Source organism: Rhodamnia argentea, chromosome 3, assembly GCF_020921035.1.
Source record: "Rhodamnia argentea isolate NSW1041297 chromosome 3, ASM2092103v1, whole genome shotgun sequence".
In the NCBI taxonomy this organism is placed as follows: domain Eukaryota; kingdom Viridiplantae; phylum Streptophyta; class Magnoliopsida; order Myrtales; family Myrtaceae; genus Rhodamnia; species Rhodamnia argentea.
In genome coordinates this window covers 17,767,985-17,784,142 of record NC_063152.1, presented here as the reverse complement: position 1 = coordinate 17,784,142, position 16,158 = coordinate 17,767,985, and the positions used below count along the sequence as shown (strand labels likewise).

The window sequence follows — 16,158 nt, the reverse complement described above, 5'->3', positions numbered from 1 at the left end:
AACTAGCTAATCGTGGCTTTACATATGTGAAGACTATCTTGACCTATTCCTAGGTAGCTCCCCATCTGACAACTAAACTCATTCGGTCTGATTTCTTTAGATGTGTCATAGCTTCTCTACTAGTAGGGAGGGTCAGATGTAACTCATGCTTCTTAATCATATTTGTTGCTGGAGACTAGCAATTTCCGTAAATCTAGGAAGCTATGATTACTAGGTTCCTTGCTCATATACACAACAAAATTCTTTGCTTCAATTTCAAGTAAAATTTTGGCAGAAAAAAAGTACGATGTAGGTTCAACGAAAGCATGGCATGGCATGGCATGACGCAGCCAAATTGTCATCAGAAAACTTCTTTCAAAATCGAGTCCTCAAAGAATCTCGAATGCCTTATTCCAAAATGGAAAAATCTGGGGCCGCTTACTTTCTTTGGTAAAATCTCTGCACAATAGTTGTATGGCGCATCTGATTAGAGTGCTCAGCTATGAAACTTCTCGTCCTCTTTATACACGCTACTGTCTCCATTTTCTTCCATACATAGCGAACATGGACAAACAATCCATCAAAAAGGAAAAAGGACCATACAAAATTGCTTATTCATCATCTTCTTGTATAATTCCAATTCATATACATCTATTGCCTAATCCCCATCAAGGGGTCAGAGAAACAGAGCACTCCTGAACGGGATCTATCTCGAGCACCTTAATAGAACCATGCAAGAAGCTTGTCAAGAAGGATGTACAATGCCGAAAAGAACTGACTCAAGACTCTGTTAGACCAAAAATTGTTGCTATCAGCTTGAGACGGTGACAACTCGATTGACGTTGGAAACCCTTGTACATTATCCTCTGGTGAATACCCAATTGGTAAAAGAATCTTCTGATTTAAGCATGGCAGAAGGCAAAATTACAGATGTCGTCAATGTTCCTCGCCGAAGACAATCGCCTTCCATTTTGTCCACAAGCTGACTCCATACAACTCTAGACCAGAACGCTGAAGTAACTGGAAATGATAATCCTCTTCAGCCTTCAATGAGTTGGAGAATTCAAATACCACATCTAGAATTATTTGGTCACGAGCCACCCTGGCTTTATCAAGACATCCCTCTTGAAGTCACGCCCTGAGACAGAAGTTGACTCACCTTGACGCCGGAAACACTGCAGAAACATCCAACTTTCAGCCATTTAAATAAATAGAATTTTTTTTACCAAAATAAATTCTGTAAACACCATATTGTATTAAATATAATTCTGAAATTTGAGTGTATCAGCCACATATAAAACAATCAGTGGGAAAAGGTTCATGAATTAGAAAAGACCTCATCATTTTGGAACAATTGCAGTTTATCTCTCTTTTTATTTGATTGGGTAGTTGTGCAACAAATGTATATCACTGACCTTGTAGCAGACAACTGTGTCATCCGGGTACATAGCAAAGAGTTTAGTCCCAAGACGAGCCTGACATGAATCACAGAGACTCTCATCATTGATCTGTACATGTCGTGATCGCTCCTCCAGTATCGCTAATTTTGCATCAAGGTCTACAGCACGAGATAAGTTGTGTACAATCTGTCATAAAAGATCAAACAAAAGCACAAGGATGAAAAAGGTCTAAAATAGCAGCAATAACTAAATTTATTGCCATTTTCTGAGACAACCAATAAATGGAAAACAACAAATTGCGTATAAAGATGCTTCCCACATTCATATTTATCTATCAATGGAAATGTGCTTTTTCTAATAGATAAAAAAGGATGTGGGCGAAGACACAGTTCTAGTACATCAGAAACGTACAACAGCAAAAAGAAAGAAAAATCCAACAAAAATAAATCAATAAAGACTGGGATTAGTAAACCATTCAGACTACTTCAGTTTGAATCGTAGACCTATGACCAAATATAGATGCTCAATCAACATGGATCGAAACTGAAAAGAAAAACCCCTGCCCCAAATACACTATTTCTTGCGACATTCCTTATAACAGAGGATCACGCCATTGAGTACTTTCCAATATGTACTCCAAAGCTTCTCCTTTCAGCTCCTTACGTAGGGAAGGCCAACTCATAGCTTGATGCTCGAAGTAAAACTAAAAAAGTACACAGATATTCAATTGTGACCAAATGTTCACACAACTAGGTAATTAAATGCTACATCTTGGCCTATGTATCGCATTATAATGGAAGCCAGTTTTAAGCTATCTAATCAGAACATGGACCAAATGTTTGGTGAAAAATGAGCTTAGTGGGAGCATGAAATGGATGAAATGTGCAAGATTCATTCATGGTAGCGGGCAGAAAATAGTTGTACCAAGGAAAAGGACTTCACACCAAAGAGAAAATTACTTTAAAACCAAGAGGGGAAACTAAATTTAGGACCATTTCTAAACGACAGGAAATAAATATAGTCTAGCAAAAAATGAAGTGGTTAACTATATCGAAGCATGTAAAGATCAGTTCACCAGCAACTTAATCCCCTAGAAGGTTAATCTTACAGAGCACATTTCATACCTAAATCAGCCAACTAAAGGAAATTGGCATTCTTAAAGCTTACTTGTCCTTGACGATGATGATGCAGCCGGGCCCTCAACATTCTTAAGATTGTCTCTGAGGCCAGTTGAAGAGGCATTTCCGGAGATAATGTCTGCAACATATAAAATAATAATGTTCCATTCAGGCAAGCAAACCAAGCAGAAAACAAAAGATGTATTCAATCCACATGAGGATACACGGAAGTATCTCGATCTACTACTTGAAGAAGTGTCCAGATCTAGCAAAAACGACCAAATCTAAAACCAAAACCAAAACCAAATCAATTTACCCTACTTAAACCATGAATAAGGTGTCAAATATTCCTGCAATGTCCAGGACTATTATTTTATTGTTACAATATGGTGAGAACTGTACACAACACACATCCATGCAACATCTCAAGGCCTTTATATCTGCGAAATACACATTGAAAGTACTTCAAACATGTCATGCAGCAAGATAAAACCATACATAAGGAAAACGTCAGTATTACTCCTAATTTAACCTTCCAAAGTTCCTGTGAGATTTTGTGGGACCACTGCCAAATATCCTAAAAGCTTAAGCTATTAGCTTAAGGCGTAGTTTAATATTTCATTACTCCAACTCTTCCCCTTACGCTTAGTTGGGTCTTTTTTTTCCTAGTGCTAGGCGTGGATATATTTAATTGGGGAGGCAAATGGGACCTGAAAAGGTTTGAACTCAGAGCCTCCGGCTCTGATATCATGTGAGATTTTGTGGGACCACTGCCAAATGTTCTAAAAGCTTAAGCTAGTAGATTAAGGCTTAGTTTAGTAAGTAATTAATCTAACAATTACTAATCCAAAACTATATTGACTCAAAAACTCCGGATAGAATCGACGAGGACCAGCGTTTTCAAACGTGAACCAGAGCAAAAACCAGTGAGTAGTCCGGTTTAACTGGTTGAACTGCTAGGTCAGAATTTGATAACTTCATCATGCAATGTGAGGGTTATACAAAAGTTAACGGTGGATCAGAACAAGAACTTCACCCTAGCCCAGTTAACACATGCCTGCAAGTGAAGACATATAAGGTCCATAGCTCTCTGATATGCCCACTTGAGTTTTTTTTTTAATTTTTTTTCAGGTTTGTTTAGAATTTTTTTTTTCCTTTTTGGTCGAATGTTTAAAAGTTCAAATGAGAAAAAAATGACATATCACAAAGTGACTATGAGGTTTAAATGAGTGGGTGGAGTACAATTCCATGGGATTGTTGGGCTGATCCACACACATGCCAAAGTATTTTTATTTTTCAAATTCAGAATTTTTTAGCCACTTGAACCAGGTCGATCAGGTTACCAGTTTACCCGTTGAACTGTCGTCAAACCTGATTCATTTCTGGTTTTCACCGTGACTGCTAGCCAGAGGAACTCAGCCTTGATTTCCAGTTCAACCAGTTGAAATTTCGCGGTCCAGTTTGAAAACACAGATAAGGACGGTGTATTTGATGATAATGTTATATGTAACCTCCTACACTGGGGCTTTGCCATGATTCTTTTTCCAAGAATTCTTATACCCGACATAAGCATTTTGAACCTACATTAATTATTAAATTTCAGGAAACTGTAATTATAGAGGGTTTCATCACACTGAACATGGCATGAACCACACCACAAAAAACGAATTTTGAAGGAAATCAATGTAAAATAAGCAATGTGAGAGAATATAGAAAACAAGGGAGGGTTCAATACCTCAAGAACTTGTAGAGGATCAAGAGATTCACCGTGGTTGTGGAGAAGCCGAACAGCTGCCTTAAACATAGGCTCCTTACCGTCTTGTGGATCCAGATACATATCAAGTAACCTGAATTAAATCATATTAAGTCAGAATCGCAGAATAAATTTTCATTATCATTACTGTACATTCTTCTTTCAGAATCCAAAGAAAAGTAGCCAAAAGAATTAAACCTACTGCATGTAGGCATCTGGTCTGCCAATCTCTGCACAATACTGTTCAGCAGCTTCACTGTCCTCCAGCTTCCTGAGCCCCCGTACATACAACAACTAGTTATTAAACAATCATCTTGAGTGGATGCACACAGAATCGCTTTAGTAATTTTTTTGCTCATGACATCCTAAAACTTCATAGTCAAGTTTTAAAAACATTGACCATGCAACTCTTTCATCGTAAACGAAGTCTAATTACCACACCATCATTGGCATTACAAAAGCGAAGGACAGAAAAACTAACTCTTTTCATGACGAGCACAAAAAAAAAAAATAACAATAAGGAAAAGAAGAAAGTTCCGCCGCCTTCATGTGACCAACAAATCATCCACTAAATATAGCCTAAACCATATATACTAATGTACAAAGTGATGACCACATTATTTGTTAAATTACTGAAAATGTTACAGAACTCACAGGGCTAATATCTGTAGAACCAATGTCTCTTGCCCTAATTTTCTGTAAAGAATAGCCTGCCAAACAACAAAATATTGTCAAAAGCCAGAAGTAACAAGTGAACATACCCCTCTTTCAATTTAAAATGCTAGAATACTCATGCATCCATATAAATATAAAAAGGAGAACGAAAGGTTGCAACCGTCGTTATATCCCTAATGCAGAGGAAGATAAACAGTGGCATAGCCTCAAATTGAGGAAAAATCACACAAGAAAAGGAATCATGCTTCAAACACCAGAAAGAGACATGTCTGTGAACTCAAAAGTAACAAGTTAACAGAACTGCATTGGAGGAATTATGAAGAAGCCTTCAATTTGACTTGCCGAATGCATGTCCCACCATCATGGCCATGCCCTACCATCAGGGCCATGCCCTATAAGCAGGCAAGCCTTATAAATTCATAGCTAAAAAACAAGAAAAGAGAGAGCAGCAAAACCTTTTCCAACCATAACTCTGAATTCTCAATCAATTCCAAGACTTGCAATGGATCATAGAGGTCAGAGGATTCCAAGAATATCTGTAATCTTTCCCGGACAGAGCTTTCGAAAATTGAATGTGATCCTGAATCATAGGTGCTCTTTTCTCCTGTGTTTCCCACATAATGTTCACCATACATACTTTCCCTTGCATAAGACTCGAGTGCTGATTTGGCAAGTGAAATAGCATACATTGTATGGAAGTGAGTGTCATCAGAGTCTTGATCTTCAATCAACCACTGAAGGTACCTGAGAAACCAATCCTCATTAAACTACATCATAATACAGACAGTTAAAAGGTTTGCATGAAAATAACAAATGCCAAATATCAACTAAACAAGACACAAAAACTGAGTCAAAGATGCTATTGGAAGTATAAGAGAAGATTACTCCAATACGGGATAAATCTACAGCTAAAAATGTCATAACCCACAAGACAGAACACAAAGCATGTCAAGAAGAACTCGGACGCAGTTCATTGACATTTTCACTGCTTTCTCATCCTGACGTTGACATATTCAACTGCTTCTTCGTATTTATTCCTTTCTTTTAAATGATTGTAGTAAGAACTTCGCCCTAGTATTCCCAAATCTCAAAAGTCCTTGAAGGACAAGGCTATTTGCTACTACAATTTTGTATTAATAATTTACCAGACTAAATTCTGTCATACCTTTGGCGAATTTCAACTTTCTTAAGATCAATTGCTGCAAGCACTTCACCTACAAAAGAATATACCATGATCAACACAATTAAAAAGTGCTCTGTGCATACGAATTTTGGAGTTTCAGTTAATAATATTATCCAGTGGGCAAGACAACATCCATATCGAAAAGCACATATCCTGCTATCTTTTACATCTTCAACTTATAATAAGGACTACAGAAGTAAAGCTAGATCGTATAACAAATAATTGGCCAAACTATATCTTATTCAAACTGTCCATATGGAAAAACAGAGCTGCCTCTAACCACAGAATCTTAAATTACAAGTACGGAGGTTTGATCAAATTAATGCTTGGTTTTACGTAGTGATTGGGAGGGAACAGAAAAGATTCGGATAATGACCTCGAGAGAGAAAAGAAAGGAAAGGAGAGGATTTGAAATTGATAGTTGTTTGGATGCTTAAGGAAAAAAAAGAAAGGAAATGAAGGGAATTTAGTCATTTCATGTTTGGTTGAAGAAGAGGAGTGGAAAGGAATCTGGCTTAACTTTATGGCTATTTTGTCCTTCTCCATCATAGGAAAAAAATAGATCAAAATTAACTTACTAAATTAAATAATTTAATAGTTCACTCATCAAAACAGACATAGTAGCATAAAAAGTTCACTTCATTCAACCCAAAAGGCCAGCAAATGAGGACACACATTTACAATTATAACACAAAACAAACTAAACAACCTAAAATACTATGACCATACCCATATGCAATTTTTTTTCAAATTTTCTCACCTTAACTATTAAGAAAGTTCTAGCAAGAATTCTCCATGGTAGTAAATACAATGGCCCATACTTTTTAATCTAAAAATTGCATCATATAAAGGTTCTAATTTGTTTGAGACGAGGTGTGAGTTAAAATTAGGAACGTTAAAGTACACATTGTTTTCACATGATCTATACTGATTTTCTTACTCTTGTCTTCCATTAGGTGTATCAAATCCCATTTCATGTCTATTAAGCCAGGCAACAAACTGCCAGCATAACATTTATACATATGTAACAAGTCATATTGATTAAGTGCTCCAGCTCAAAGCCTCAGCTGTTCCAGTTCATTTTTTTCATCTTTTAAATCTGTGAACAGCCCAATAAGAATCTGAATCAAATAATTCTAGAATTTCAATGTCGTCTTAATCATAAGATCTTCATTTTGTTGACTAATTGCCTAAGAAAACATCAAAGCAGGCTATGAGGCAGTGCGGATTAGAATTTCTATGTTGTCTACATCATAAATCTCTTTTATGACTGATTGCCTAAGAAAATACACAGGAGGCTATGCGGCACAGCGGTTTAGAAGTACAAACTTCAGTTATCTAGTTCAGATAATGCACATGGTCCCACTAGAAGCAACTACTTGAGACGTCAAGCTGTTGCAAAAGAACCTTATTCTTGGGAGACATGCATAGAAGCTGCTGCACTGAAAGAATACCTTAACAGAGGTGACCAAAAAAATGCAGGTCAAATTGTAACTCCTACTAAGATTTCTATAATAGTGGAATGGAACATGGAAAGATTAAAAATTAAAATTAAAAACAGAGGCTCAGACAGCCCAGAAGTGGAATATGAGTTTGCACTGTTGGAGTACCCTAGAAGAGGTGATAGGAAGCTCCTGCTAAGGTCAACTCTCAGCTTTATCCATCAAGGGAACTTGACTACAATCTTAAGAAGTGGTGACCAAGTATCACTGTTGGAAGAAAATGACTATGGCAGACCGCATTGTGATTGTTGAGTAGTGAGTTCTAGAATCTAAGAATTTTCTGGGGCATCCTAGATTTATCATGCCCACCCGAAACAAAGAAGTATTGCTACTTTGGGACTTCAGTAAGATTGTTCCCTCTATTAATGTCTCTCCAACACAGGCATCAACCCTTTTGACTCAATAAATTCCATAGATGAGTAAAGATAGGTAAGACTCCAACCTATCCCTGTCAAAGAAGATGATGGAGATAACCATTACAAAGATGGCTACACCTATGATGATGACGACGATGGTGCTGGCGGCAATCATATGCAACATTAAAAAAAAAAAAAGATAGAGAAAAAACTTATTTAAGAAAAGGAGGAAAAAAATTAAAAGGCACCAGCAAAAGGCCTGTGAAAGGGAAAAAGTAAAGCACAAAGGGACCAATAAGCACCAGTGTACAAGTTGAACACCCCGACGTTAGTTGCTGGAGGCTGCAAAAGGTTTTCAGATGTGATACTTACTTGGTGATAGTTGTTTTTCTCTTTTCTCAGATGTCAAGACTTTAACAGCAAGAACCTGGTTGATATCTGCAATCTAAGGCCAGGATACATCTCCTTCAGCGGTTCAATTGCAAAATAAACAGTAGAAAAATAGTTCAAAACTTCAAAAATTACCACATACCCATCCAAAATGTTGCAGAACTAAATTTTGATCAGAAGATTCCTCAAGAATCGTTGATGCCTCACTTGCAGCAGTCTCCCGAGCATTTAGAGTATTTGAACTCCTATTCTGGAGTTCATTATCGGATGCAGAGTCCCTCCGGATACTAGATGAATAATTTCTAGCCAAGACACGCCATATAGCTAGAGCCTTTGAGCTCATGCCTTTACTGGCATACAGGAAAGCAAGCGTCCGAAGATGCCCGGAGTCATCCAACAAATTCTCCAATTCCTCCTGCACCACACACATGCACCATACAGTCAATCTTTGAGGCAAGCTCCTGAAAACAGCAATTCCAACTTGCAACACATTAAACATGGGGCACTGTTTTACAATGTGTAAAACTACCATATCATGTTTGTTAAAACCAGACGGAGTGACATTGCGGGGCTTGTAAAATGGTTCCAGGTCCAGAAGACTTAAAAAGGATATTTCCAAATCAATAAGACAACTGGATTTCAACCCATGATACAGTTATTATTCTTGAAAGAATAAGTTATTAGTTCAATTCCAGGAGTAGCTTCATCTAAATGCAGGCACATCTCAGGAGATTTCTCTGCTAAATCCGAGAGAGAATAAAAAGTGTCCCCATTCTTTGGTATAAGAATTCTGCGGATAGCTCACAGGCCATTCAAGAAATGAAAAACGTGTTAGATTGCCCTTCCATTCTTTATGTTTAACAAATTTCAATAGAATCAAAGATACTAGAATAATTTTTCACTACCATAAATAATCTTAGTGAAACTCAATTCAGACTCTCCATAATATCTCGATGGAAGTTTCTATTTTTTTTTTTCCCCAATCAATTTTCAGTCAAAACTCAACAAGAGAGACAAGTTTGCTGACTCCATAGACAATCATCAAATCTGGTGGGGCAGATTGCAAAAGCTGAAAATTTATGGTGATGGAGGCGAAGTTTAAACAGTATGCCACTTGAACTTTCACAAGTGTTCTCCCATCATGTGCAAAACCTTCGGTTTGAAGGATCTTTCACAATCTTATGTTCCATTACCCAACCTAGCTAATCAAGAAACGTACCACAACGCAACTATTTTCAGAGGAAGCAAGCTCCTCCATTTTGTCAACAGAGTTCAAGGCCCTATAAAGGTACATCAGAAGTGTGTCCACTCCCTCCTTCACTGATGAGGTCAAATCCTTCTTCCGAGAAACCTCAAGATACCTGCATTACATTGAAATTATACTCAAGATGCAATTAAATGACATTCTAACATCAAAATCAGCAGCCTAAATGGAAAGGAAGTAGGAACATAGACAGGAAACAACAAAATAGATCCAGAGAACAACAAATAGACGGAGCAAGAATTACACACCTTGTCATACTCTTGATCGCTGCCTCCAGTAGGTCAGCTCTATTGGGAGGACTCAGAAGGAAATTATGATCCACCGAAGTTTCAACACCAGCCTTTCTAAGAAATATAGCTCTTTGAATAATTGCTAATCCATTGTCAACAACATCTTCAAGAGGTGCAGGAGGAGGATGCAAACCCCAATATCGATTTCTGGGAACCTAAAACATTAGTCTGCTCTATATCACCAAAGACTCTTGGAAACTCGAGAAGCTCATAAGATATAATACATGAAATAGAAAACCAAACTTAACAAAACTTGATAACATGACTACTATCATGGAACTTTCTCTTCAGGTTCATAATAAATCAATGTAGAAACTACTCACATGACTTCATCCAGTACTTCCAAGAAACAACTCCAAGCTCTTAGATTGGATTAACATGAATATTTCACTGGTTCTCAAGAAAACTTGTCCATTCTAATTATTCGTGGCACTTCCTTGAAGACACTAATCCTACCATGTCTATGCCATTGTGCTGCCCCTGGTTCTAAAACCTCATGGAAAAAATGCTAAGCTAGAACTCCACCTACGTCTTCTCAGCTCTCATTTGACACTTTTCAAAACAAAAAAAAAAAAAGAGGAAAAAAAAATTTTCCCCACATTCAACATTTGCACTAGAGATGATATAAAGGTTGTTAAAATGGTGTTAAACACGCAGGCGGGAAAACGCACGAAGGCACACAAAGAACAAAAATCACCTCCATTTGTGCTGATTATTCAGCATTAGATAATGCAGAACAAAGATCAGCATATGTGTTCTCTAGATTGTCCAATATCTGTTTTACATCTTCCATGCGAAAATATTCCATTTTCATAAGGTCTTCTTGACTCTTATTCAAAATTCGAAAAAGAATTGACCTGATTCAAGTCATAATCTATATGGGATTCCCAAAGTTATTGTTTGCCAAGAGAAGTCTTCTTCTGCAGAACTTTCGATACGCCCTCAACAACCAATTTCCAATTTCCCCACACCATGCAATGTTACGCATTATTCTAGGATTCAGGCCATAATGTTACTACACACTTTTTTAACAAAACTTATAACAGACTACTATAGAGACAAGAAGATGGTAATAAGAGTAGTGACCGCTACCAGCAGTGACCAGCGATTGGGATCTCGCATTATGAAAGGAAAGACTTCAGAAGGCTGCATTATCTCTGACTGCAAAAAGTGATTCACCGCCTGCTCAAAATGCAAGTCAAAAAGCAACAGAAAACCCACTTGAGCATGAACAAAGGAGAGCATATCCTTGGACATTTCACCTTCAGACTCAAGCTCTTCCACCAGGGATATCGCTTCATTGAAGCTCTTCTTTCTTAAAAGGTCTTTGATTTGTTCTTCCGAAGGGACCTTTCGATAACAAAACACCTAAGAAACAATCGCAACAAGGAGAAATTTAATCATATACTTTCCCATCAGATTATGCAATTAATTTCGTAATAACAAAAAAATGAAGCAAATCCATTTTGTAGAAGAGCAGACACCACTAGGTAGCTAAAAGTACATTGAAACACATCCCAATGGCACAGCACTTTGCCCAACCACACCTGCTGAAGTGAAGTCTAGCCTAAGCCCCAACTTCTAGTATTTATAAGACTATTTCGCAAAGCAGTCTACTCATTTGAGCATCAGGTAGTAGCTTTTACATGAGAACCTCTTCCTATCATATATTTCCCCATATCATTTATCTCAATTAATACTGAGTTTGGGCCTCATTGAGCCACTTTTCTTCCAATATGATTAATCAGGTTTGATTCAGAAATCCCCCCAGCCTATACAGAACTAGCCCACTGGTATCCCTGGACTCTACTAACGAACTGACCACCCATCCAAACTTTGTGAAAGAAATTCTCTTTTGGTGCACATAATAAATACTGGACAAATTTATTGAGAAAATTGTTTCCCTTGAAAAAACTTTCAGCTGAAAACATTAAGCCTGAAAATAGTTTCATCCAGACATGCGGGCCTAAATTGCTAAAGTTCATACTAAACTTTTTCTGTAGTCACCACATAAGAAAATGTAGTCCACAAACACAACTTTTGCAACCAAGAACCAAAGTTTAAGCATGATAACTTCTCAAAAGAGAGTAGATGACAAGCTCATACAAAGATATTACAAGAGGAAAGGAGGATATACTAGTTCTTTCTCCAGTATTTACTATCTTTCTATGAGAAAACCATTATGCAACATCTTTGCCAAAGGAGCAGATGTCCATGTGAGATTACTAAGTATGTTTCTGTACGGTTCAACCAACTGAACTGCAAGGTCTACAAGTTGGACAATTAACCACAGAATATACAATACATCCAAGTATACCATTTAGGCAAATATGAGTTACCAGCTTAGATGGATAAGATGCTCTTTTCACCTCCATGAAGTTGAGGGATCGAACCCCCGGCCCATCTTAAATATTTTCAAAAGGTCAACGATATGGTCAAAGATCCGGTAAAACTGATGATCGGTTGAACTGGGTCAACACTAGTTTGAACGGCTCATGACTAGGCTGGGTGACTCAGTAAAACCGGACGGGACCATGGTCTGGTTCCTTGTCCAACAGGTTCAAAAAGTCGGCCCCGTCCAGGTTTACAAACACTCGTAAAGACATTGTACACTCAAGAAACAAGATCTACCAGAAAAAGTAGGTGCTCTACTCCATATTTGGTACAAGGGAAACAAGAAATGGTTTTCTTCCTTCTCTGTCAGTATAAGATAATCGATATATTATTCCTTCAAAATATTCTTTTCCTTAGAACCCCTGGTCTTGCCTAAAATCAGAAACCCACATAACTACTCATCCACTCTTAAAAGAAAAACATTAATGAGAAGAAAGAAGTTATAGTTACACATTTTTCCATATATTCAGCTATCATGGCGTAATTTCGTCCGGTTTGAAACGTTACTTAATTACTAATTTGATGGTGTTCTTCTATCAAAGGAAAAAAAAGAAAAAGTAAAAGACATTAACTTGTGGCGGAATTTACTTGAAGCGTAGAAATTAGACAGCACTAATCACCATCTACATCTAATATCCATAGGACTGGGAAGTATAAGATCTTAATTACAAGTTTATGACACTGCAATATCACATGCATCTTCTGTTTAACAATCAAAGAAACTTAGTTAAGGCTACATTCTCCATATATGAGACAGACCAATCGCTCATAACAGCACATTTGATATCTGACACAAAGAAAAACTTCTACCATCATTGATTAACAAATATATTTAGCCATGACTCAAAAGTGTATATATATTTATCTAACCTATCTGTCGAGAATACGTTCCTATTATCCAAAATCATGTCCAGCATCATTGGATCAGATTTATTCGTACCTTAGAGGGTGATGCTACAACAACCAGATTGCCATTCGCATCTTCTTCATCAGCAACAAAACAGGGCCCAACACCCTCCCCAGCAAAGGGAAGAGTCTGAATACAACTCCCAGATTTTTTATGATACACGTCCATCTTCCCATCTTTCACAACCGTGACATAGGAAGATACTTCCGCTACTGACTCAAGACCACGCCGGAAGACCAGGCTCCCACCAGCAGGCTGGCCGTATGAATCAACAATTACTCCAACATTATCCACCAGTAACAGAACCTTCCACTCCTTCCACAGCAACTTAAGCTGCGGCGAACTAGATACATCCGGCAATGAGAATATTACACCACTCTGCCCCGTGATGCATGAATATAGAATGTACCCACTAACCGTGCCAGCCATTATCGAATCATCCAGCCACACCATCGCCTTAATACCCTCGACACATTGCATCTCTCTTAAAACAACCAAAGACTCACTAATAGCGCTGAAGTCGGCTATGACTAATCTTTTGCCGATCACAATGGCAAAAATATAGCTACCTTCGGGTTGCTGGCTCGATTGCTCTGCTTCTTTGATTTTTACACCATTCGCACGAATGCCACTTCCCAATTTTTGTAAAAACCGGGAGCCAGCACTAGGATTATCCGAAGCATTCACGGAGTAATCGGACAAATCAGAGCCCCCAGTCGCACCACCCGCTCGGAACCTCCTCACGACCGCTGATATCCCTTTGAAAGGCGGAATTTTCTTCGAAGGCTGCGCCAGAAGAGAATCAATCAAAAACAGAGACCCGTCCGAAAGCACCAGCACCTTCCCGATCTCCGCAAGGACATGCACCGAATCCACGGAGGAGTCCCGAGCTATCGTGACGCTCCGCAGGAAAGAGACGCTCCCCCCTCCGAGCTGCCGCGGCTGCGAGAGAGCCCTGGAGCCGTCGCCGAGGGAGGAGGGAGGAGAAGCCTCGGGAGAGGCGACGACTTGGAGCAGCACGAGGGTGCCGGACTGAGTCCCGAGGTAGACTAGGGTCTGGGCATCGGAGAGGGTGGAGAGGGCGACGGATCGGACGGGCGAGTGAGAGTGATCGGAGAGATCGAACTGGGCGGCCAAGGGCTCGACGACGGTCCGGGACTTGGCCGCCACTGCCATGGGGGGAGGGCTTTGTGGGAGCAAGCGGAGGGGTGTCAGGGTGTGGAGGAAGGAACTGAAGCTGCCATCGACGGAGCTTGACTGATCGGAGAAAACGCCGGCGAGATAGTTCGTCGGAGATTTCGATCGAGAGAGAGAGAGAGAGAGAGAGAGAGAGAGAGAGAGAGTTGCACACAAGACAACTACCAGTTCTGTGAAATGACTTGTTGGCGGACTCTTCTCGTCAAGCGCATTTCACAGCAGAGCCGGCGGCCGATTACCCTCTTTTTCCGGCTCTGCAGAAGTGGTAAACGTATTTATTATGCCCATTTAAAAAATAAAGTGTACATATGTTTTTTTTTTTTTCAGGGAAAGAGAAATGTAAAAATGTTTTTCTTGTAAAAAAGACGAAAATTTTATTTTGCACTTCAATCGGACCATCAAAGGTTTTGTAACAGATCAATTACACGGCCTCGCCTGAAGGGTAAAATAAAGAAATGAATGTATGAAGGGATACAAAAGTTTAAACATTAAAAAAACATTTACTCATTAATATGCTCAATTATAATATGGAGTTGTATATATTAATTATCGTGTATACATATATTTAGCGTATACGCAAATTAATGTATATCTATCTATAAATGAATTCATGTATCATCGTGTAACCTGCTTTACTAAGTGGATTGAGGTAATTCGATACATTTACTAAATATGCTATGTTCGAATTAGTCATATTCATGTTGTTGTCGTGTCTCGACACAATGCGATCGATATGATGCGACGAGAATTGTTGCCGCTGATTATAAATGCTACCCGTGCATGTTTAGTAGCTCCACAAAGTTATGGTAAATAAAATAATCGTATAAAAAGAGTGTTGCCTCGCGATAATTAAGTGGTGGGTTATGGAAAAACTTAAACATTTAGTATATATGAAAAAATAACATATGGAAGATAAGAAAAAAAAAGTGAAATTCGTAGAGGTTACAATAAAGAGCAAAATGGTCCATCTTTGCTTTATGATAGGCTGTCCTTGTGTACGAGTCCTCATTAATCATCAAGCAAGAGGCTTCATTTTAATATCTAACATATATTAAAATATCTTACAATATTTATCTACGAGGTTTGTCATATGTATGAGTATGATGTACATGTTGTCTATTCTCAATCATTCAAACTCTAAAGCTGCGTTTGGTCGTCGGGATTTTTGGTCAAGATAGGATTGGATATGATAGGATAAGAAATATAGGGATTTGATTATATCCTATCCATCATTTGGTGAACTACGGATTTAAAGTCGGATATTCTCATATCCTATCCTATCCCGCATTTGGTAGAAACCGTATATCAATATAAAGGACGTATATGCCTTACGTGATGCTCATGAAATATTCCGATCTTATTACTATAAAAATAATGTTCTCATACACAAAAAAAAATTGAAAATATACACATTTTATTAGATTTTCAAACCTTTTTGCAAAAAAAAATAAATAAAATGAAAATAGAAAAAAATGAGACAAGAAAGTTAGTTTTTATATGACGGATAAGAGAAATCCTATCCGACCTTATCCTACCCCCCCCCCTAGGATTTTTTTAGCAAATGTCAATCTCATTTTAATCCCTATATTTTTAAACAGAGCGTCTATTGACAAGTTTTCCCTCCACAAATTCATATGCTTCACGAAAGTTGTATAAACAATGGCTCATTCATCGCCCCCTCATGTATGGAGTTTTATCAACCGTAGCGAAAGATTAGCGATTCACACAATCGATCCTACTTTTAATGATT

General features: G+C 38.2%; 1 protein-coding gene across 1 annotated transcript; it reads right to left on the bottom strand.

Annotated features, from left to right (window-relative positions):
• Window positions 1–982: 982 nt before the first annotated feature.
• Window positions 983–14,528, bottom strand: LOC115754381 (vacuolar sorting protein 3; the record flags this gene model as incomplete). The annotated part of the gene is made up of 14 exons (XM_030693380.2): window positions 983–1,154; window positions 1,395–1,565; window positions 2,547–2,636; window positions 4,233–4,344; window positions 4,453–4,521; window positions 4,905–4,960; window positions 5,381–5,669; window positions 6,091–6,139; window positions 8,339–8,411; window positions 8,499–8,771; window positions 9,576–9,717; window positions 9,869–10,065; window positions 11,003–11,278; window positions 13,245–14,528. Coding segments are annotated over 14 exons (3,174 nt in total), but the record flags the coding sequence as incomplete, so codon positions are not given.
• Window positions 14,529–16,158: the final 1,630 nt, after the last annotated feature.